General features: G+C 39.2%; 1 protein-coding gene across 1 annotated transcript; it reads left to right on the top strand.

Moving 5' to 3' along the window:
- LOC126469538 (formin-like protein 3) lies at positions 1-26140 on the top strand. Its single transcript, XM_050096657.1, has 3 exons — positions 1-328; positions 1336-1514; positions 25904-26140. Exons 1-3 carry the CDS (start codon positions 50-52, stop codon positions 25926-25928), a joined length of 483 nt encoding a protein of 160 aa, XP_049952614.1. The 5' UTR covers positions 1-49; the 3' UTR covers positions 25929-26140.

The raw sequence follows: 26140 nt of genomic DNA, 5'->3' as shown, positions 1-26140 counted from the left end.
TTCACGGCGTTGGCTCGCAGGGCGCATTCTTCGCTGCCTCGGCCGCGCGATGTATTTGGTTTTGGGGGCCTCTGGTGAGGTGCGTCGGCATCTCAATCAGCTGCGCCTCTGTCGTCGCACGGGTTCTGCCACTCCCCGTCTGCTTTCAGCGACGGTGCCGTCCGGTCAGCGCCCTGGGGACCCATCTACTGGCTCGCCTCATCCCCAGGTGTTACCGACGATGCCTTCCATTTTGCCCCATGGCGACGTGCCGCCGCAGCCGCAGCCGCCGCCGCTGCCACCTGTTCTCCCGCCGGCGCCGCCCGCATTCGACGCTTGCAGATTGCTAGTGTGTACTGGACCAGGATTCCAATTTTGTCCTGCATCTTTCACAGACTGTTATTGTCGATTAAGTAATTAGAGTTTGCTATATGACCTAACTGAAAGTTTCTGTATTCTGGGTTGATTCTTGTCACTTTCTCTTCCAAATATCACAGAGTCTTCCTTGAGTTGCTTGCTGGACCAACACTGAGCAACTGAAGTGGACTTTAAGGCATATTAGAATGGTTCAGCTGCCAAGAACATTGTCTGCAAAAGGCAAAGGTTCTGATTCAAGTCCTGGTCCAGCAGAAATTGCGATCTGTCAAGATGTTCTGTTAACTGTTGTGCAACTAATTATGGTCTTTACTTAGTGTTCTATAAACAGTTCCCATTTTATTTGTTCCAGTGGCTCTTTTTCTCAATTTTTTGTTTTCTTAATTGTGTTAGACACAAAACTGGCTATTCCTGTTCAATTGCTGCCTAAACAGTGCAATATCCTTCTCAATCCGCATTTTTGGATGTTGCTAATTTTTCAATTTTTCACTGTACTTTTGTGTATTGTCACAGAACATGGGATTCTCAGATACAAGTTAATCTTTGTACCTCCCTAGTGTAAACATAATTTCAACCTGAAACTTCAACATCAAACTTAATTAATATGCATCTGATGCAATTATGTTATGTGTGATTGAAAAGAATGATTTAGAATTTAGTGTCTTGTTGATGGCCACTTGAGTAATGGAATGCAACATGTCTCTCGCATCTTTTCCATGTGCTCTGCTGACTGCAGATTTCATAATATAATTATTTCATCTTAGATTTACATATATTCTTTTCAGTGACTTAATGGTGCATTTTGGTGTGTGATTATTTTCATAACAGTAAGTAAATGTTTCACATATACTCTGTTGATAAATATTTCTGATATTGTATAAACAATTCATAGCATATTGTTCAAGTGTTGAGAATCTTTAAGAGGCAATACATTTTGTTAAACTGTTGTGTACAAAGCTGATTATTAGTTTTATTATTCAGATGCAGTCTGTGTGCATCGTGGGGGCTGGGGCTGCTGGTTTGTGTGCAGCAAGACTTCTGAGTCCAACTCCTCACTTCAAGGTAGTGGTTTTTGAGCAGTCTGCAATGCTTAGTGGCACTTGGCGCTACAATGACGACCCAACTGTGGATCCACATTCCAGAATGTACTGCAACCTAAGGTAAGGTAATAATTTTAGAAATCTTTGGGAACAAGAACATCTTGTTTATTGGATTACAATAAATTTTGTTGTACTGCATATTACCTTCATTAATAATAACTTGCTTTGATTAATAAGAAGTGGAATCTTCCACATTAAATACCTGAAATTTCCTGTAACTTCCTGTTGTGATGAAGTTGACATTCACTTGGCAACTTACAATCAGTTGTTTTAGCTATTACTGAAGAGAGGTACAGATTTTTGTTTCTTTCTCTAGTTTATCCACTTAAATGGCCTGCTCTTTATCCTTCATTCTTAGCTCCTATTCTGCAGAACTCTCTTGTTCACTTCCTTTAACTCCCAAAACCCAATAATCTTTGGATTTACCTTATGTAACATCTTACTTGTCCTACTGTAAAATCTTCTCGAGTTTTTAATTGCATCAATTTACAATGAGCCTGTGATGCTTCAGAAGGAATGTGTACTATCTTTCCATCTTCTTACTGTTTGCCCATGTCTCACAGTATGTCTATACTACTTTATAAGACAAGTCATAGTTTAATGTAATTACCAAAAATCTTGGGAAGTTCTTGACAAATTTACTTCTTATATTTACTTGTTACTCTGATAAATGTGGGGATTATGCATTTTTTAAATACAGTGTGTAGAAAAACAATTTGACGAAAAGTATAGGACAGAAAGGTAGCATCAAATGAAGGAATTAGAGTATAGGAGCTAGGTGTTGCAGTTGAATATTTACATCACTATGGCTGCATGAAATTGGTGGTTAGTTTTAGCATTTACTACAATATACTTATGTTAATTAAGTAGTGGTATGTCTGTGTTCAAGAGCCTACTCATTTTTCATTTACTTTGACATTTTCAAGACATACTGAATGATGAAATGTGGACATATTGTTTACATTACTAAAGAAGTTCTGTATGGTACATCAGTTAAGTGCAATATATGTATATGTGATGCTTTAAATTTTTCTTGTTCTCATAGCGATGGTGTTGGTTGATCCAAGCATTTTGTTTACATATAAATTTCATGTGAAACATTTCATTTCGAGTATAGATGACCATGTGTCAGATTTCAGTTATGTTCCTGTAGTATTGAAAATATGCAGCTGTCACCCCCAGTTCCTATACTCAAATTACTTTGTATGATGCTGTCTTTCTGCCCTACACTTTTGGACAAATTGTTTTTCCACATCCTGTAACCCCCCCCCCCCCCCCCTACAATCTCTCTCTTTCTCTCTCTCTCTCTCTCTCTCTCTCTCTCTCTCTCTCTCTAACAAAAAACCTCAAGAAGTTCTGGATCAATTTAATTCAAATTTTTGCACATTATTCTAATAATGATTTGGAAAGACATAGGATGAACTTTTTATACATATAATGTATTAATATCTCTACATTGTATAAAGGGGAAACATCATTAGTGAAAATCTCAAAAAATTCTTGACCAATTTACTTCAGATTTTTACACAGTAGTCTAATAAACATTTGGACAAACAATCAATTCCGAATTTTTATACTATATTTTTCTAAACATTTGGATGAACTTTTTTAGACATGTATTGTATATAAATATATATATGTAGTATTTGAGGAGGAAACATTGTTAGCAAAAATCTCAAAACGTTCTTCACATATTTACTTCAAACTTTCACACGCTACTCTAACAAAATATGGGCAGCCACAGACTGTATATTTTTTAAAAATATATATAGTGTATAAATATACAGGGCTATTACAAATGATTGAAGTGATTTCATAAATTCACTGTAGCTCCATTCATTGACATATGGTCATGACACACTACAGATACGTAGAAAAACTCATAAAGTTTTGTTCGGCTGAAGCCACACTTCAGGTTTCTGCCGCCAGAGCGCTCGAGAGCACAGTGAGACAAAATGGCGACAGGAGCCGAGAAAGCGTATGTCGTGCTTGAAATGCACTCACATCAGTCAGTTGTAACAGTGCAATGACACTTCAGGACCAAGTTCAACAAAGATCCACCAACTGCTAACTCCATTCAGCAATGGTATGTGCAGTTTAAAGCTTCTGGATGCCTCTGTAATGGGAAATCAACGGGTCGGCCTGCAGTGAGCGAAGAAACGGTTGAACGCGTGCGTGCAAGTTTCACACATAGTGATGTGAAAGATTCAGTGTTTAAACCTCCTCTACCAAGAAACGTGCCAGAACTGTGAGCTCGCATCAACAATGCTTTCGAACTCATTGATGGGGACATGCTGCGCCGAGTGTGAGAGGAACTTGATTATCGGCTTGATGTCTGCCGAATCACTAAAGGGGCACATATCGAACATTTGTGAATGCCTAAAAAAACTTTTTGAGTTTTTGTATGTGTGTGCAAAGCATTGTGAAAATATCTCAAATAATAAAGTTATTGTAGAGCTGTGAAATCGCTTCAATCATTTGTAATAACCCTGTATATTTATCATAAAGTAGGCAAACATTGTTGGCAAAGAACTTGAAAAGTTCTTGAATGATTTACTTAAACTTTTTGCACAATACTTTAATAAACATTTGGATGGACATGTGTTATATATTTCTTAAACAACATTGTACAGGTTTTCTCTTAAATCTGACTGCAAGGAAAAAGAATGCTGCGCTGTGAGAATGTGTGTCATAGCTTTATTCTCACAGTCAATTTTTATTATGATATCAAGGCATTCGAACCATTAGACACATTGTTTCTCCTACATACAGGGTGAGGCATTTAGAACTGTTTGTCAGAATATTTGGTGAAATACACATTAGGTGAAAAAAAAGTGGTAATAAATGTTGTTTGCCTTGAAGAGGGACATCCATTAACATAGCACTCGACACCCTGCACCATACCTGGAGGCTGGAGGGAGAGTGACTTTGAAATCTTAAATAGGAACCCCTATTTTTTTTATGGCAGATTTGAATTTTCCATGAAAAAATATGTAAATTTTATATGAAACATTTCTTTCTTTTCATGATAGATGGCGTTGTAATGGAAATGAGGTGACAACTGTTGTAAAACGGTACTATCTCAAACAAATACACATCTGATTAAGACAATTGAAGTACTTTTTTGATATTTTTGATAATGATATCATATACACCTCCCACAACTGAATGAAGCACGGACCATGATCATGCCTGAGTCCGTGGTCAGACTGTGCATGTTACTTCAATGATTCGGACCGACACATCTTGTCGCAATTGTTCCATAATGTTAAAAATTGTAGAGAAGGTCAATATCATTGCTGCATACTTTGAGGCTCAAATAAATGTTGACAAAGCTCGTCAAAGGTATTCAGCTCTGTTCCCTGTTAGGAATGTTCTGTCTGCAATGATGTTTGGCAGTATTGTCCACACGGTTACTGAAATGGGAAGTGCTAAACCTAGAGAAAGTGTCCAACAGTGGCCCGTGACAAATGAAAATAATGCATTAAATGTTTTAGCTGTAATTGCTGCAAATCCTCACATTATTTCATGGCAAATTACATGGGTTCAGGAATTTTGCAAAGAAGTTTTCTACACTTACGGCATGCACACAAATGGCATCCATTTCATTTATCACTACATCAGTAACTGCATGGTGATGATTTTCACAATTGCCTGAATTTTTGCCCCTGGATACAGGGACAACCAGCAGTCAATGACAATTTCATTTCGCAGATACTTTTCTGCAATAAATCAAATTTTATGAATTGTGGTCAGGTGAATCAACATAATATGCATTATTGGTCAGTGGAGAATTCCCATTGGGTAAGGCAAGTTGAATATCAATGCCCATGGAGTCCTGAGACATGGCCCACGTGTTCACCTGATTAAACTTCTGCCCATTTTTTCCTTTAGGGATGGCTAAAAGAGAGAGTTTACATGGATGTACCAACAACCGCCAAAGATATGTGGCAGCATATTTGCAATGAATTTGCAAACATTAGTGCAGACACACTGATACATGTCAGATTGTCATTCAGGCACAGAGTTGCAATGTGCATTGGAAACAACTGTCAACATTTTGAACATTTGCTGCACTGAAATACTTGTGAGAGTCAAGGGGACTCACAGTAATCAAGCACCCGAGATAGTGAGAGGCAAGGGGACTCACCAAAGTCAAGCACCCCAAAGGAAACACATTACAACTATGTCTACATTGTCATTCTTGGGTAACACTAAATATAACTTAAGAATACATTGCAGGAGGGTAGATTGTGTCACATGATAGCATTTTCCCAAGTATCAAATAATGTACTTTGATTTTCTTAATTGGATGTGTATTTTTGTGAAATATTATCATTTTGCAACAATTGTCACCCCATATTCATGTGTATCGATTATGGCACCATCTATAATGAAATGAAATAAATGTTTCATACAGAAGTTATATACACAATGTGATTAAAAGTATCCAGATACTTGGCTGTAAATGACTTACAAGTTCATGGCACCCTCCATCAGTAACGCTGGAATTCAATATGGTGTTGGCCCACCCTTAGCCTTGATGACAGTTTCCACTCTCGCAGGCATACGTTCAGTCAGGTGCTGGAAGGTTTCTTGGGGAATGGCAGCCCATTCTTCATGGGGTGCTGTACTGAGGAGATATATCAGTGTCACTCAGTGAGGCCTGGCACGAAGTCAGCATTCCAAAACATTCTAAAGGTGTTCTGTAGAATTCAGGTCAGGACACTGTGCAGGCCAGTCCATTACAGGGATGTTATTGTTGTGTAACCACTTCGCCACAGGCCGTGCATTATGGACAGGTGCTCGATCTTGCTGAAAGATGCAATTGCCATCCCCAAATTGCTCTTCAACAGCGGGAAGCAAGGAGGTGCTTAAAACATCAATGTAGGCCTGTGCTGTGACAGTGCCATTCAAAACAAGGGGTGCAGGCCCCTTCCATGAAAATCATGACCACACCATACAATCACCGTCTCCGAAGTTTACTGTTGGCACTACACACGCTGGCAGATGACATTCACAGGACATTCGCCATACCCACACCCTGCCAATGGGTCGCCACATTATGTACCATAATTTGTCAGTCCACACAACATTTTCCCACTGTTCATTCTTCCAATGTTTACACTCCTTACACCGAGCGAGGTGTCATTTGGCATTTACCAGTGTGACGCGTGGCTTATGAGCAGCCTCTCGACCATGAAATCCAAGTTTTCTCACCTCCTGCCTAACTGACATAGCACTTGCAGTGTATCCTGATGTAGTTTGGAATTCCTGTGTGATGGTCTGGATAGATGTCTGCCTATTACACATTATGACCCTCTTAAACTGTTGGCGGTCTCTGTCAGTCAACAAATGAGGTCAGCCTGTACCTTTTTGTGCTGTACGTGTCCTTTCACATTTCCACTTCACTATCACATTGGAAACAGTGGACCTAGGGATGTTTAGGAGTGTGGAAAACTCACGTACAGACGTATGACACTAGTGACATCCAATCGCCTGACCACATTCGAAGTCCATGAGTTCCATGGAGCACCCCATTCTGCTCTTTCATGATGTCTAATGAATACTGAGGTCACTGATTTGGAGTACCTGGCAGTAGGTGGCAGCACAATGAGCCTAATGTGAAAAATGTCTCTTTTTGAGGGTGTCGAGATACTTTTGAACACACAGTCTATTTTTTCATGGACAATTCAAATCCGTAATAAAAAATGGGGGTTCCTATTTAAGATTTCAAAGTTAACCCCACCTCCCACTCCCAGGGGTGGTGCAGGGGCAGTCAAGTGTTATGTTAATGGATGTCCCTCTTCAAGGTGAGCAACATTTACTACACTTTTTCTTTTTAATGATTTCTTGAAGCCTTCAACTTTCATTTTCTTTACTTCCTGTACAATTGTTCAATTTTGGCCTTAGGTCATTTTCAAGTATTTTATGGATGATTTTTTGGTAACAGATTATGTCATATAAATCTTTGCTCCTATGACATCATGTTATACTCATAAATTAGTTCGAGGTGTTCATACTACTTTTTTTTTGTTCAGTCATACAGGAAATAAAGAAAATGGCAGCTGAGGGCTTCAAGAAAGCATTAAAGAAACTCATCACAGCTGTGGGTCCTATTGCATTGAAAATTATAATTTAATACACTTTTATGTATTTTGGCAAATATTCTGACAAACAGTTTTAAATTCCTCACCCTGTGTGTTCTTTCTCCTTATATATAATTTTAAACAAATTTTGCATCCACAACAATGTGCTCCATCATTTTATTCCTTGCAGCTGGTATTAGCAGAAAATGGGAAACTTCTACATATGGCTTATCGGATTATAATTAGAATACTAATACGGATCTGAATCGTTCAAAACTTTGTTATTCTACCCATTCACAGATTAAAACTATGCAAAATACTGTCATTGAAGGTGCTATCCTCACAGATTCAGCAGAAAGAAAGGTCTCTCTCATGGCCCATATACCAATGATCCCAACTGCTTTACCCATTCATTTTAAGTGACTTCACTTTCCATTCCAGATTTCCTTTGCAAAACACCAATAAACAATACTCACTCTCAGAGAGAAGGGGAAGAGGAGATAGACAGAGGGGGTGGGGGGAAGAGCAAATGAACATAGAAAGAAGGAAGGAGGAGAATGACAGAAAGAGGGAGGAAGAGGAGAATGACAGAGAAAGAGAGAGAGGAGGAGCTGATCTGATGGTCAAAGAAAGTGGGGGGAGGAGGAGGAGGTGGACAAAGAAAGGGGGGAGGAGGAGATCAACAGAGAAAGGGAAGGAGACAGATGTACATCCAATTCCCATCCATCGATCGATCGATCGATCCATCCATCCATCCATCCATCCATCCATTCATCCATCACATTATGTGGATCCCATCAAGGTGGAGAACATTAAGGGATGTAGAATGAATCAAAGCTTACATGAACAGAAGTTTAGCATTTCCTAGAATTTAATCAGGGTACTTTATTAACAATAATCTATCACTATATTGGCTAATACTATTTACACTTACACCAGCTGATTTTAACCTAATAAGTAAGAAGGAAATTCACTAATCCGAAATAAGCTGCTGCGTCCTTCATTATGTTTAACAGTTACTATTTATATTCTATTGATATCTTAATATTTAATTGATTACAAAATGGTTCAAATGGCTCTGAGCACTATGGGACTTAACATCTGTGGTCATCAGTCCCCTAGAACTTAGAATTACTTAAACTTAACTAACCTAAGGACATCACACACATCCATGCCAGAGGCAGGATTCGAACCTGCGACCGTAGCAGTCACGCGGTTCCAGACTGAAGCACCTAGAACCGCATGGCCACACCGGCCAGCACTTGATTACACTGGTATTTCTCAAAGAAATAGCTACATTCATCTGTTATAACAGATTTGGTGGTGGTGGTGGTTAGTGTTTAACGTCCTGTCGACAACGAGGTCATTAGAGACGGAGCGCAAGCTCGGGTTAGGGAAGGATTGGGAAGGAAATTGGCCGTGCCCTTTCAAAGGAACCATCCCGGCATTTGCCTGAAACGATTTAGGGAAATCACGGAAAACCTAAATCAGGATGGCTGGAGACGGGATTGAACTGTCGTCCTCCCGAATGCGAGTCCAGTGTGCTAACCACTGCGCCACCTCGCTCGGTGTGTTATAACAGAGACCACTTTACAGTACACTACTACATGTCATGCAGCTTTACAGTGAATACTGCTAATTAAGTAACAGAAATGTTCAGTCTTTGACTCTAGATGATCCGATAATTTGTGAGAGTTGTTAGTTATAGTCTATTTACAAGAAGAAAAATGAATTTCATGGGGCCAGGAGGGGGGAAGCAGAGGAAGCAAGCTTGGCCCACCAACTCCCAGCATATTAGCTGCCGAGGCATGAAGGGTAGTGTGGGGGCAGTAATTTGTGCTTAGATCATGCAGTGCAACACACTTGCATTCAAATAAAATGTATGCTTCAAGTGGTGATGACAGTGTTATCTGTTAGCTGCCACCATAACAGCTGTGAACTGCTACATATTGCGCTTACACAAAAGTAAAAATTGAGAAAGGGGCATAATAAAAGCTTACAGGATTCATGAAATCAGAATTGTTAATTTCAATTTCATCTTGAATGATGGTTCTTGTTGCTACTAATTCCATATCAGTTTTCATAGACAAATCAAAATTAAAAAGAACCAGTAGTAAAGCTTGTATTGTGGCAATAAATAGAGAAAGAGTAAAATTTTGAACATTTCTTACCTATGTAATGCTGAATTGTATGTACAGTAAATCACTCAGAATGAGTCTCATTATATTCCTTGTCTGTGCATGATTCATTATCATTGTTATTGTCTGATTCAGTAGTATTAATAATGATTTCATCAGTTGTGAGTTCAACAACACTGTCACACCTCTAGCAATCTTCTTACAGTTGTTGGACCCTTCTGTAATAGCCTTCTGATTCCCAATCATCAGCAGTTACTGACAGAATGGATTGTAAACAGACTGTCTTTTGACATGTCCACTGAAATGTTACCCTCCCTAAACAACCATTTTACTTTTGCCCATACCTGTTCTACTGCACTCAAAGCACAATTATAGGGTGACAAGCAGACAACCATGTGGCCTCTCTCTTTTTTCCATTTAGTTAGTCACATACATTTATTTAGCAGGGCTCTGTTCTTGAATTAAAATGAACAGAGCCTGCTTCCTTATGTTCTCGTTACATGCAACATGCCATTCCAATAGCCTCACTTTGCTGTGTTACTGTGTGGGTGTTTTATCCTCCTGCTTGTTATAGCATGGAGCATTGGCCTTCACAGTGACTGACTTTGGTGGAAGATTTGGGAGAACCATGTTGGTAAATTACCTTTCAAAATTTCCAGAATTGATTTGATCACCACCTTTTGTGGAGTTAGTCCAGAATTTTAATTGGGCTTTCCTGACAAATCCCTTTCTCAATCCAAAACTTCCAGTAATAAATCCTTTAGAAGAGCTTCCCCATCCCATAAAACTGACACTGTCACCATTCTGCCAATATTTACCAACCGTCATATTACTGTCTAACCAGGTTTCATCCAGATAGAATGTTTCTGTGCCTACTTCCATAATATATTTCATTTCTACAATGAAACCAACCACCAATCAATAATGTCTCCATGCTCTAGCCATAAAGATCTCTTATTCTGCACTTTTGTCCATGTGAATTCCATGGACAACAAAATATTCCACAGAGATGTGACACCCCAAGTCCAGCCAATCTTTTTCTTGAGCATTGCTCGAAGTTACCGCAGAGTGGGACCAGTGAAAAGAAAATTTAAAAAAATGTCAGGAAATAGGACTGCATTCTATGCATAATGTATAGTTACAGGTAACAAGGAGAGGTTCCCAGGGGAAGGATCGACCTTTTAAGCCACCTGTATGGTAATTTTGTGTATGGTCCCAGATATCACACTATGCAACCACAATTAACTGAATAAAAATAACGATGACAGCTATTTCTATTATGATGTAAAAAAACTGACATGTGACAGGACACATGCTTATTAGCTTCAGCATATCATCTAAGTATTTTAACTACTACACAATATGGGAGTTTCTAAAAAATCTACTTTGTTATTGCAGCCTTAACTACCTACTTGATGACAAGAAGTTCTTTTACACATACAAACAACATTGCCACTTTAAAGTAATGCAGACAAAGGGGAAGGCAGTTTAAAAGCACTGTTGAACTGAAAAATTTAAACTAAAATTTACGATTTTTTGCCAGGAATTTGTGCTAATTTTCCCAGGATTATCTTTACAAAATCTGCACATTGTTCTCACAGAGCTGAAGCTTGCCCCAGTGCACATCACTATTCATCTTGTCAGCTGAGAGAACTGGTGGAGCACCTCTTTATTTTTTCTCCTCTGCTCACAGCATGCAGCAACATAATTAATTATTTTTCTTGCTCCACTCTGTAATGTACTGCCCTTTGTCCTTCTCTGAGGAATGGAAGGAGTATCTGGCATTGCCTGTGATGAGCCAAGAACTACATTGTCTCTCATCAAGAGACGTATTACTTTACTATGTGACACAACACAGCACAACTGTCAGTGCACAGTGGCTGCATATACAAAGTTCTGTATTAGATTACTGTGGTTGGTAGTGGCCGGATGCAACACATGAGTGGTTGTAAGTTGACCAACTTCTACCCACTTCTGCTGATTCAGAACTAGTGAGTCCTCATTTTTCTCTTTGTGAACAAACTGTAAGTAAGATGTTCATGTTTTTAAATTTATAGTGAGTCCACATTTCATTTTTTTGTGTTAGATCATAGCTTGTTTAAGACCTTTGTAGCAATGTACAGGGCTCCACTCTGAACCATAGACAAGAAGGTGCAAAATCTACATGAAAATTATTTTCATGTGCAGTGATTGTGCAAATCACAAATTGCCTGAAACTGATTTTTATCATGAGCAAACAAAATCATTAATGAGTAAATGTTCTATCTAACCTGCAAATGTGAGTTTGCATGTCAGAACTATCAAGTGTCCACATCAACATCTACGTCACTACTCTGTAATTCACACTTTTGCTTGGCTGAGGGTTCATTGACCATCTTCAGGCTATTTTTCTACCATTCCACTCTTGAATGGTGTGCAAGAAAAATGAACACTTAAATCTTTCTGTGCAAACTCTGATTTCTCTTATTTGATCACAATGATCATTTGTCCCTACATAAGTGGGCATCAGTAAAATATTTTCACATTTGGAGGTGAAAACTGGTGATTAAAATTTTTTGAAAGGATCTCACTGAAATGAAAAATGCCTTTGTGGAACATATCTTACCTGTGATTTCTTTACTGCCTTCAGCAGTGAGTCATCAAATGTCAGTCCTCTTGCTATAATCTGGTTTTGTGAATAGTTCCTAAATAATGGACTCAACACAGTATTTGGTTAACATGGCTGCTTCTCACATTTGTTGTCACTCATGCTTACGTGAGACAGGGGAGTCCTGACTGTTTAACATCATAAAGATGGTTTTGATAGCATAGGTACTGAGGACAGTAGAATTTCAGATGGGTGGTAGCAACACTGGTGATTGCATGAACGCATATAGAAATGAAAACATATATATGTTAATTGTGTATATTCCAGCCATAAACTTTTTACACATAGTTGTTTTTATGATGGTTTCCAAGCACAGACTTTCATACACGTTATTACATGAGGTGCTTGAATCCTGTCTGTGGACCCTAAAGTGCTTTACCAAAAATAGATGTCAACATTGTAGCCGACTGACGTATAGATGTTGACATGTTGTTAGCTTATTGCAGACTGAGGATTCACCATTTGAAGGGAATATATAAAGACTGGTGTATGAATATTTTGTGGATTCAGTAACTACATTTTAGTTTATAATACTGCAAGGATCATATGTAAGAGTGAGACCAACCTACTGAGTCCAAAAATAATATTATTTAACTGTATGCTAAATAATTAGAAAGGTATTAAAGTTCAATGCACTACTTGGTTGCTGCAGTGCACAACTACACAGTGAACTACTGGGTTTCATGTAAAAATCTTACTGTCATTATTACTCTAATCTAATCTAATATTTAATTAGTGGCTTATTTGGATAACCAAAGGTACTCTCTGATTTAGAAAAATTAGGGCACCAAAAATATAAAGTAAACATTGGGAATCAACAAGTTTAAGAGTTCAAACAATGAAAGTATTTTTGGGTATAACAAAAATTTAATTATGGATTATTACTTAGCTAATGAGTTTTCCTAAAAAGTATAACTGGTTACTTAAAAGCACAAAACTGGGGCTTTCTACTGAGTTAGGTCTTTTTGTGAATAAGCTCTCACAATATTTTCTCCAATAAGAGGTATGGGGATACTGTCATTTATTGATTTCTCTTAATACAAAAGATTTCTGATAAAACTAAATATATCATTAGAATCAGCAGTTTGCAAATTATAATGTGGATAATAAGGGTACTTAAAGAAAAAGAATAGCAATTTGACAGTTCTGAGGATGAGATGCAGTGTGTGTTTAGTTGGAAACTGTTGAAAGACCAGACCAGGCCAGAACAGAAGATGTACTCCTGAAATTAGCAAGCAGAACATATTTATCAAAACGGGATCTGCTAATGCAGTTGCTATTCTATAAAGAATCACTGTACATAATGGTAGTACACTGTTCAATCACAGTAATGTGGCCACCAGTCAAAAGCCTTTCACAGCATGGACCACTGCAGCACATGTTGGGAGAGAGTCAGCAAAGGCTCAGGAAGATGCCAACTGCAATGTGGAGCAGTGGTGATTCCAGTGCCATGGTCAGCTGTGCTAGGTTTTTTGGTTGAGTATCAATGGCATGAACAGCCCAATAAAGATGCTCCTACAGACTCTAGACTGAATTTAAATCTTGGAAATTTGGTGGGTAGGGGAATATGATAAACTCATCCTGGTCCTCTTTGAACCATGCACATACACTGAGAGCTGTTTGACAAGTTGTATTGCCCTGATGGTGGGTGCCATTGTGCCAAAGAAAAACAAACTACATTTGGGGGTGGACATGGTCAACAAGGATAAATGGATATTTTTTTTGACCAATTGCACCTACCAGAATGATGAAATCACCCAGAGAATGCCACAAAAGCATTCCCCAGACTCCCTCCTTCCATCTGAACCTTCCTGATGATTGTTGCAAGGTGCTTGCTTTCAGACATTTCGTGCCAATGGAGCATAAAACATCATTCCTCTGAAAAGACCACTTGTCACCACTCAGTGGATGTCCAGTTGTGGCACTGGTGTGAAAATTCCAGCCTTCAGTGCCAATGAACAGCAGTTAGCATGGTTGCAAGAACCAGGCACATGCAGAAGTGCATATGCATCAATATTGGCTATGAGCATTTACTGAGGAGATATTGTTGGTAGCCCCTTGGTCAGTTGCAATGAGTTGCTCAGTATTTTCATGTCTATTCACTCATACACATCTCGACAACTGTTGTTCGTCCCTGTCATCTATGGCCCATGGTGCACCACAGTTTCCCTTGTACTGTATTTGCATAATGCGTGGCACATGACCAGTTAATAAACTTAGCCATTTTGGAAATTTTTCCACCCTTGGCCCAAAAGCCAGTTATCATGCACTTCTCGACTTCAGATTAATCACTCTGTTTCTGCATTACAGCAATAACTGTGTCATTTTTCACATCTCCCTGACACTCTTTAGATACACTCCATTGCTAGTGTTGCCACCTGCCATCTGTGAGTGTTTATTGCATGTTGAGATCAAACATGTGACTGACCTTGTATGTACACTCTTTTGGTTGTATTTGTACAACCAACTACCACGTGAAGTAGCAAACACACCAGAAATGTTTCAAAGATGTTTGTAACAACTGGTTGCATCCATTCCTTGTTGTATTTAATATCTTGCTAACATAGTAACAACAAGCAGACTGTTAAAGCAACAACTCCAAGATATACAAACAGCACTCTGCTGTCTTCAGTAGACAGACATAAATTAAAATCAACAAATGTGAGTGCTTCTAAAGGAAGTCACTTACTTTTGGGATGGGTTAGTGCTTCCAACTTTAGATCACTTAAACAGTGGGTAGTGTTTCTGTGGTTCCATGCCATAGAAATATTATAGAATTACAACCATTCTTAGAAAAATGTAATTACTATGTAAAGTTTATCCCAGGGGCTGTGGATGCATTAAGGCCTTTTACTTTAAAAGGCTCAAAGGTGTAAAATTTGAATAGCCCTCATCAGTAAGCAAACTTTCTAAATACACTAGAGTTAGTTGCATCCAGCACCAGTTTTAGCAACCTGCATGCCTGGAAAACACTTGGCAGTGACAGAAGATGCATCACAATATGAAACAGGTACATTTTTTGACTCATAAATCCAGATAGCGCCTAACAACCAGTGTCATTCACATCTGAGATGCTCAGTGCAATTACTTAAAATTAGAAGAGACATCAACATTAATATATACATTTTAGAAGTACCATTTATATATATATATGGCAACAAGTTCTACATGTAATGGATTGGAAACCTTATCTGTGACAAGAATACAGTCCAAAGAAATGAATTAAAATTTGAATCAAGGCTGGATTTGAACCCAGGTCTCATGCTCACTATGCAGAACCGCTAACCACTGTATCACCGTGGCACTGCAGCTAATACAGCTGCATGGAATACCCTAGTACACCTCCCACCCTAATAAGTAATCTCCCTCCTTAACACAAACTCCGTTTCACACCTCAGACGATCTTCATGTTCCTCTTCTTCACTCATATCAGTATTGTAGAGGCTCTCCAACGTAGAAGAAGGTGTAATTAGATGAATGATGAAAACTAACTTCACTTAATGAAGGTTTATGCAGCACTTGCATATGATGAGCTTCTAGAGAGACCAACCTTCTGAACCGGAGTGAAGATCCAGCCGAGGTCACCAGGCTGGTAGACAACAGGGCAATGGATCACATCATACCTTCAGCGATCATTTTCTTGTGCCTGCAGCGTGCGCAGTCAAGCTAACTGCTGAGCTTCCTCAGCTCTGGTTAACACCTGGCAGATGTAGTCATCGTCCACATCATCAGGATGTAATGGAAACACAGTGTTCATCACCATAGTTGCCTCATGCCCATGCACCAGGAAAAATGGCGTAAATCGTGTGGGGTCTTGTTTGGCGATGTTGTAGGCAAACATCACGAAAGGTAACACCTTATCCCAGTTGCTCTGCTCAACATTGACGAACATTGATAGCATGTTGCCCAAGATCCTACTAAGGTGTTCAGTAAGCCCGTTAGTTTGCAGATGGCAGGCAGTCATCATGTGATGAGTAATGTTGCACCGACGGTTTATCCCTGTCACAAGATTAGATTGAAAAAATGTCCCTTGATACATAATTAATGACCTTGGGGCACCATGTTTAATACAATGTCTTCCATGATGAATTTGGCTGCCTCGAATGCTTCGGCTGTTTTCACGGCTTTCGTAATGGCATAGCATGTCAGATAATCAGTGCAAACAATAATCCATCTGTTGACACTAGCAGACATTGGAAATCGTCCACAGAGGTCAATCCCAACACGATGGAAAGGTGTTTCGGCTGGTGGAATTGGTATGAGTTGACCAGGTGGTTTTTGAGGAACTGCCTTTCTCCTCTGGCACTCTCTACAGTGTGACACATAATGATGGACACTCCTGAATAAACCTGGCCAGAAAAATCTCTTGTGGATTCTATCGTAGGTCTTAATAAATCCTAAATGTCCAGCCTCAGGTGTGTCCTGGAATTTCTGTAGAACATCTAAGCGAATGTGTTTAGGAATCACTGGTAGCCACCTATTTCCAAACGGATCAAAGTTTTTCTTACAAAGTAATCCATTAACTACCTTAAATTGTCCTTTCACATCCTCTGACCGATTTAAGGCAAGCATAATTTGAGATATCTTGGCACCCTTCTTCTGCTCATCTAGAGTGCAGCAAGACAGTCACTATCTTCATCAAAGTCTTGATGGTCTATCACAGGGTTTCTTCAGAGACAGTTGGCATCTTGGTGTTTTCTTCCACTTTTGTACACTATGGTAATGTCATACCCTTGAAGATGTAGTGCTCACCTGGCGAGTCGTCCTGTTGGATCCTCAAAACCTGTCAACCAACAAAGTGAATAATGGTCTGTAACAACTGTGAATGGCCTTCCATAGAAATACTGTCGAAATTTGCACTTGGTCCAGATCACAGCAAGACATTCTCTTTCTGTAGTTGAGTAGTTTCTCTTGGCTTTTGTAAGTGTTCTAGAAGCATAGCCTATAAACTTCTCTTTTCCATCCGAAATTTGCACCAGAACAGCACCGATCCCATACCCACTGGCATCTGTGTGTAGTTCTGTAGGTGCTCTCTCATCATACAGACCAAGTACAGAGTCAATCCTCAGAGTTTTTCACAGCACATCGAAAAATTTTGTTAAGCACCACCCCGGATAAATTTAGCATTAGCTTTTAACAACTCTTGGAGTGGCCTGGCTTTGATATAAAAGTCTTTGATAAAGCGACAATAATAAGAACATAATCCAAGGAAGCTTCTCACATCTCTAATACTTTTAGAAATTGGAAATTCCATTATAGATCTCACCTTTTCTGGATCTGGCCACACACCTTTGTTTGACACAAGGTGTCCAAGTATTTTGATTTCTTTTGCTCCAAAGAGACACTTTCTTCAATTAAGTTTCAGTCCGTCTTGTTGGAGACACTTAAGAACGGTCGTCAGTCTTTTTAAATGTTCATCAAATGTCTCTGAGAACACTATAATGTCATCTAAATAACAAATACACATCGTCCACTCCAGGTGACGTAGAAGATTATCCATCAGCCATTCAAAAGTTGCTGGTGCATTACACAAACCAAATGGCATTACCTTAAACTCATACAGGCCCTTAGGGGTGATGAATATGGTTTTCTCACGATCAGCTTCATCTACTTTGATTTGCCAGTATCCCGAGTACATGTCCATGGTTGAGAAAAACTTAGTCCCCTTCAGACAATCTAGTGTATCGTCAATTCATGGAAGAGGGTAAAAATCCCTTTTAGTTATCTTATTAAGCTTCCTGTGATCAACACAAAAGTGCCAGCTGCCATCCTTCTTCCTCGCGAGGACTACTGGTGACAAACATGGGCTCTGGGAAGGCTAAATGATGTCATTCTTCATCATTTTCTTTACCTTGTCGCGAATTATTCGATGTTCCATTGCTGACACACCGTATGCTCTCTGGCTTATTGGTTGATGGTCTCCAGTGCTAATCCAGTGCTTCACCGTCGATTTGTCTAATTTGCTCTTCACCTGTGGATTGAAGCATTCAGAGAACTCTTGAAGAATGACAAGTAGCTTCTTCTGTTGTTCCTTAGTGGGATCTGGTGATAGTCGAGCTAGAAGATCTTGTCTCAATGTGGTAGCACTAATTTCACCCACAGACTCGGCATGGGAGGTTTCTATGACACTCAGCTGTTCTTCAATTAATGGCTCAGGATTTGCTATGTGCATGCATCTTGTAAGCATCTGCGGTTCTCGGCGACAGTTATCTATCCACAATTCACTGAATCTGTTCTTAAATGATATGACAGAGGCTGGGATGACCAAGTTATTCTTCAGTGGTATCCTTCTCTTACACTCCACTACAAGGTCCATGGGCTGATGCATGGCATGACATGTGACAGTTACCTTTCTAGTGCTGACTTCATACAGCACACATAGTCTCCACACACTCAGATGCGCATATTCCTATCCACAGTATCTCATCTCGTCTAGCATAATCTTCAAATGACAACAATCTATAATTGCCTGAGAAGCTTTCAAAAAGTACCACCCGAGAATGATGTCATGACTACACTCTTCTAAGATGATGAATTCTAAGGGCTGTGTATGACCACTTATACCCACACGAATGGTACATCTTCCAGTAGGGTTTACATATTTCCCATTAGCCACCTTCAGCAGAGATGTTTTGTTGTATGGTACTTCTCCAAAATGACTGAATATGATGCTCCAGAGTCCACAAGAGCTCGGGCTGGCCGGCCATCCATGAGTATATCAATGTAGTTTCCTATCATTTTTGTAGTGATTGATGGCGGAGAATTTTTCTCTTCGGCGGCCTCACCTCCAAGGAAGGTCGCACCCTTTAGCTTCCCAGGTTGAGGCAGCTAGGTGATCGTCTGGAGTTTCGAAACGGCGATGGAGACCTTTATTGGCGTGTTGAGGAGATACATTGTACATATTTAAGTGTTAATTAGCAAACATTTGATGTGAAATATAACCACATAAACCTATGATATGGTAATAAATCGTGGACTTAAAATAAGTGGACATAAATCAATTCAAATGCAGCAGTTGTAAAAACGAAAACTACAGTAGAAAATATATGGAGCAGCATGATGAATTAATAAAAGCCAGGACTGCATGTTGCTAAGCTGGATGTATCTGTCCTGCTGGTGATTTGAGTGCACTACCAACTGCTATCCGGCAAGGAACTGCCAAGAGAATGAGAGGGAGGCTGAAGCTTCTGCTCACTTTACTGCGACAAGACATACAAGGAAGTAATGGGAATAACTCTGGATTCAACGTCTATCAGATGAGTTTAATATGAGTACAGAATTAAAATTCCCATAGACATGCCAAAGATTTGCCCACCTTTAAAAAACTGGGGAGCAGGCTGACACATTAGCCAATAGAAAGCTGTGAATACATCAAGAAATTTGTATAGCAGCAGTAAAGAGAGGTTTCAGATACTGAGTGAAGTGCGAACTGTGAAATTATAAGGAAATGCTATTGAAGTCCTGTGCTCAAATTAAAGTTAAATTAAGTTCAGTTGTCAGTAATACCATGTGTTTTGATTAAAAGTTTGTCATGTTACATAGAGTAACATAATGCTTTTATCAACTTGTGTGTAGGGTTGTGCTCTGCGTTGTTTTGGTACAGCACATAAATGATGTATTAAATGGTAGGATTAGTAGGGAAAGAAACATAAATGAATGTGTAAAGAGAGGAACTGGGAGATGACAACTTTTCTTTCTTTGTTTTTTAGTGTGTTTTGGACATAATTAGAGCCACACATAGTTCAATATTAGACCATTACATGTTTTATATACATACAGAATAAGTAATAAATATAGGCCAGTTACCTAAGTCACTCACTTTTATGTAACCAAAGTACAGTTTACATGCACAAAGATAAATAAATCTATATAATTATTGTTGTTACTCAGTAGAATGTCCTTCATCATGTGAAATTGAAAATTTTCCCAGTGAATTAAATGTTTGAAGAGATTTCAGGATTGCATTGGGTAATTTTAAGCTTCACTCATGATATTTTGGTTGGACACCTGCTTATCATCTTCAGGTGAGCCATCGAAGACAGACAAAGACGTTCTCTGCTCTGCCCTATGTAGCACACTGATAGTATTCCCGTGCGTGTGTCAGAGTTAGGGTAACAGATGGACCACAATGCCTGACAGCAGCACCTTTGCGGATGGAACTGTGAAGATGAGCTGTCTTTTGTGTTGCCACTCACCACAGCCATAGGAGTAGTCTGTCTTTGTTTCGAGCAAATCTTGGAGATGATGGGACTCCACACGTTATCCAACTTGTAACTGCCATCACACTGTACTAGATTTTCCATGATGCATACTTCAATGGACTATTGTATAATGTAGTCCCAAAAAGATGTTGCTGTGGCCAAAATGAATGTTTTTTTCACACTCCATTGAAAGTCCATTGGACATACAATGTTCTGCAATTGCAGGTCTGCTGGGTTGTGAAAGGAGAGTGCAATGTTTGTGTTCTGTGTAGCATTCTTCCACTATGTGTGTTGTTTGTCTTGTATGGGGCATACCACACTGTCCAGATATTTTCTTGATTCTTACCTTCCGCAATTACAGATTATCCTTCACTGATCCCTGAAATCATAGATGATGGATGGAAAATCACTTTCACCTGAAAATACTAAGGATTCTTCCTATTTTGAAGGAAATATTTCCAACAAAGGGAAGAGGAGGAGGAGATTATTGTTTAACATCTTGTTGACGATGACTTCATTTGACACAGAGTACAACTTTGGATTACAAAAGGCTGGAGAAGGAAAGCGACCACGCCCATTTGAAGGAACCATCCCAGCATTTCACTTAAATGATTTAGGGAAATCATGAAAAAATTAAATCGTAATGGTCGAATGCGAGTTTGAACCATCATCCTCCTGAATGCGAGTCCAGTGTGCTAACCACTGTGCTACCCCACTCAGTGTGAAGGGAAGAAAGCTGGGGAGTTTGCTGGCACATTATCCACTTATCCATTTCTAGTTCTGGGTTTTAGCTGAGAATGCATGTTAATTTGTCGGGTAGAGTAACCATTATCTCTGAAAACTGTCTTTAAATGCGGAAGCTCCTTAGGCAAACTATCTGCATCCTACTGATGGGCTCTGTGTACAAGGATTTTGAGCACATCCAAGGTTTGGGATGGGTGATGTAAACTTGAGAGTATAAGTACAAATCAGTGTAAATGAGCTTATCATTAACAGAACATCCCACAGAGTCACCACTCTTCCACATAACCAAAACATCCAGGAATGGGAGACAACCATGTTTCTCTAATTTCGTAGTAAATCAAATGTTATCATGAATGGAGTTAAGATGATGTAAAAACTCCCTTAACTTAACTTCACCATGGGGCCACAATGTGTAAATATCATCCACATACCTTGAAAAACAGTTGGTTTAAGAACCTCTGATTCATGTGCTTGTTTCTCAGAATCCTCCATAAAAAAGCTAGACATCAGGAGAGACAAGGAGCTGCCCAATGTGATGTCATCAATCTGTTCAAAATATTCTTTGTTGAACATAAAATTGGTTGAGGAAAGTGTGTGCTGAGACAAAGCAGTGATGCCCACTTGACACTGTTTACCAATTAGTGCCAAGGAATCAGCAAGATGTAGCTTTGTAAACAGAGATACTACATCAAAACTCACTAAAAGATCTGAATTACATAGGTGGAGATTCTCCAGTCTGTTGATAAAATCAGTTGAGTTCCGTATATGATGTGAAAATTTGCCAGTCAACGGTCTCAGCAAGAAAGCAAGATATTTGGCTAAATTATATATAGGGGCATCAATATTACTCACTATAGGCCATAATGGAAGACCATCTTTGTGCACCTTAAGAAAACCATACAGTCTTGGTGGTATGCTGCCATGTGGTCTTAATGCTTGATGGTCTCTGGAGGTATCAAGGAAGAATACAGGAGTGTACACATCTTCCATTGCACATCTGCTGTATGGTCATGATCAATCTTCCTGTACATAGCATCACTAAGCAGACCATACACCTTCTCTAAATACAGACTATAATGTAACAAAACAGTTGAGTTACCTTTATCATCCTTCAGTACCACTATGCCCAGATCCTCTCAGAGATTTTGTAATGCATCACAATATTTAAGCAGCCGAAAGCCAGTGCTCAGGCAGTTCCAGTCATCAAACAGTTAACACAAAGTGTTGAAGGTTATTGGAAGATTAGTAAATGTGTTTATCTGTTGGGAGACAGAACTTATAAACTCTCTAAACTGCAGTGCAAACCAAGCTTTGGTAAGATTAATTAGACTTCATCCACTGTGTTAGGTTAGATCCAGTTCAGAGCATTTACATCTGTGCCACACATTCTATGCAAGCAAGTGTGCAGGGACCCCATACTTGGAGAGGGTAACACCAATGGATTTTAAACATTTTAATTGAGATTTTGTAATTCTATGCTACAAGCTTGAATGCTGGGAAAATAGGCTACGGTCTCCCATAGCTTTAGCACATGACGCTGACCTGTTAAAGTTCTCACAGTAAGGAGAGATGAACAAGGCACGTCTTCCTGTTAAAGTTCTCACAGTAAGGAGTGCTGAACAAGGCACACCTTCAGTAAACTTTGTTCACCCACCTTGGCCAATGGGGTAGCATGAGAGGGTCACATGGTGCCTCAGGCGTGGTGGTGCACAGGCCTGAGTGAAGATGCTGGTCTCTTTTGCTCGCTGGCACCTGACCAACTAACGTGCAGTGGTTTTTTCCCTTGGTGCCTCAAATGTACATCCCTTTTCATGAATAAACCCTTTGTGGTTATATTTTAGAAATTACCCAACTTGTCATTTGTATTGTGATGTGACCATGGCAAGCATGCAAGCGGGCCATTTTTCTTCAGCCACAGAGCTTGTAGCTGGGGGTTTGCTTCCTGCTACCTTATGTTGGGCATCCTTAGTTATTGGTGAGTATGACAGTCTGATTACAGACAAAATAAAAGAAAATGGTTAAAACTAATGATTGCAGTTGTTAAGCAGAAATGCAAAGAAGAGATTGATACAAAAATAACACAAGACACTAATAAAACTAACCATATAGCATAACTGAGATGAGATGGCTTGATAACAAATCTATCCAATTAGCAGAGCTTCCTGGTGATGGAAGTTAAGACATGAGACCTTAACATCAAATGAGTTTGAAAGATACATTGAGACTACTGAATTGCAAAGGGAACAACAATTTTTTAGCTGATGGGTTACACAAGTCTGGTTGCACAAATTCAGATAATATGACCCACCAGGAAGTGAAGACAGCCATATATTATGAACTGAAATACAACAAGGTATCAGGCATACACACACACACACACACACACACACACACACACACACACACACACACACACACACACGATCAGAACAGTAGGATGGATTGATCAGCAATGACTGTACAGTGTGCTCAAAAGAATATGGAAAGAAAATGTAGTAGTATCCAGCAACTGGAAACAAGGAATCATCATCCCAGTAGTTATGAAGGTGACAGGAAGAAGTGCCCCAACTAATAAAATTTAACTTTTCTGTCACATCCTGTAATCCTCAAGGGTAGAACAAGAAAATCTGTTGAACCCAAACTTGAGAACATAACAGTATGAATTCTGATCTTGTATGTTAATTACTGAACTTGCTTATATCACAATAGTTCTTTACAAGAAGTACTAGGCACAAAATAAAATACTTGTGGACATTAAGCCTTTCCACTCCAATGAAGAGTGGTGCTCAACATTGCAAACTTTGTTTTCCACTCTGATGTCGAGCCTCAATTTGACACAATTTTTTTTAGGTCTCATATGATCCATTCTCAAACCTGACTGTAACTAGGCATCAATGCTGCATAGTACTGTCATCTAGGGAAGTCTGTGTTAACTTGATGTTGAAATGTAGCAGTTGAATTGAAAGTTTGTACATATTGCATTCAAGTTAGTAGACATAAAGTGGCTTGTTCTTCACACAAAGTCCTTTCTGAGGAAGAATTTTTAGAGCTTTTAGAAGATTATGTAAGTGAAAACAATAGTGACAATGAATTTGATGATGACAGTGATTCATTTGTAAACAATGTGAGTGCAATGATGACAGAAGCAGAGTTTCAAAAAATGTCACACAATGAAACGTTTTGTATTGTGATGGTTATGTAAACATATTTGAATGAAAGCATACTTTTTGTTTTAATGTGCATGCCATTGTTGGTCTGTGGACTCATCAAGCAATTCTCTGTGGTGCACTCACTGCCTGGTTGGTGGCACTTTAAAGGAGAGCACACAAAGACACACTGTGTCTGCATCATGTAGAGCAAAGGGTTAAGAAATCATATGGACGACCCAAGCATATATGAGAATGTCTGATATGTAAAAAAGCGTGTAAAAACATCATACAAAGCATACAATCATTACATAATGTACAGGTTCACAACAGAAAATCAAATTGGTTTGAAATGAAGAACAGGTTCCAACTAGGCTGTTCTGTCATTACTACTATACATCATAATAATGGATGAAGTTTTAAAATGAAGAATCTTATATCTAATGCCTTAGCCTTTTCCAGTGATGTTATGGTAGAGATGAGATGGAAGTGGCAGTGAAAACTAAAATAAATCTCTGACATTAAGAAGGTAGTATCATTGGGTCTATGAATCAGCATGTCCCAGGTAGTATATTTAGTGTTTAATATATCTTCTTCAAAATGCCATCTACAAATTGAAGATGAAGAAACAGATTGTGGACAACTTCTAATTTTTTTGTAGCATTGTCTTTTTGCTTTATACTGCTATATTGGGGCACTTAGCGTTCTAGCATGACATTACAGCACCATGAGTTGCATATGCCTGAGAGTACATAGACCATGACAGTTCAAGGAAAACAGAGTGTGTCACTATGGCAATAACAATAACAAGCCCTGTTAGCAACATTGCACTTAGGTGGCATAGCCAGTGCAGACCTATTTGGTTCTGCCATATCTCTGTCAGATATAGTTAGCAAGAAATTCACCTGATTGCCAGTACTTAAACCACTGTTCTGCCTCATATACAGCAGTTGTGGCCAGCCAGCAAACATGGGATTACTGCCATTTGGAGCTATGTGGAGTCACCAGCAAGTCCCCATCCTGGCATTGTAGAGACCTGACCTCCCAAAACCTCTCTGACTTTAGTATCTCAGCTCATATTTTGATTTTATTAGAGACAATTGTCTCACAACATGGTCCATAAAACCTTGACTCTATCATATCAGTTTGTACTTACCCATCCCAGGTGACAGATAAACTTTGACTTGAATTATGAGCAGCATATAATAAGACAGAGACTTTGAGTATTTAACTATTTTTTTGTGATCTTGTGAATTTATGCCTCAAGGTAGACAAGAATGAATTTTTATTTCTTGCAATAGAATTATTATTCATTCTGCATCCGAGTGTTAATTTCTCCACATCAAACCAGGTGTTGGCCACTTCAGTTGGTGATGCACTTTCTTTGTGAATTGGCCTGTACTTTTGTGCCATACCTCAGCCAGAAAGTGCTTTTGTGTGTTTTTCCACATACATGATGTGCTTAAATCAGATTTCTGTTTCAGAATGTCAGTGGCCACTAGGACATGACCACCAAAAACATGCAACAGGCACTGAAGATCATGCAGCAGGCAAATGAACTGACGATGAATAAGATGGCTGCCATAAGCAAGTCACCTGAGGTCTCCAACAGATTGTGTTGCATTGACTCTGTGGTGAAGTTCACAGAAATAGTTAAACATCGACTCTCACCAGCTACGAAGGTTTGATTTCTCTTTGCCATGTTCTTTGGAGCATCAAGC

This window comes from Schistocerca serialis, chromosome 3 (genome assembly GCF_023864345.2).
Source record: "Schistocerca serialis cubense isolate TAMUIC-IGC-003099 chromosome 3, iqSchSeri2.2, whole genome shotgun sequence".
Lineage (NCBI taxonomy): Eukaryota > Metazoa > Arthropoda > Insecta > Orthoptera > Acrididae > Schistocerca > Schistocerca serialis.
Note: the sequence above shows the minus strand (reverse complement) of the source record. Positions and strands in the feature narration are given on the sequence as shown.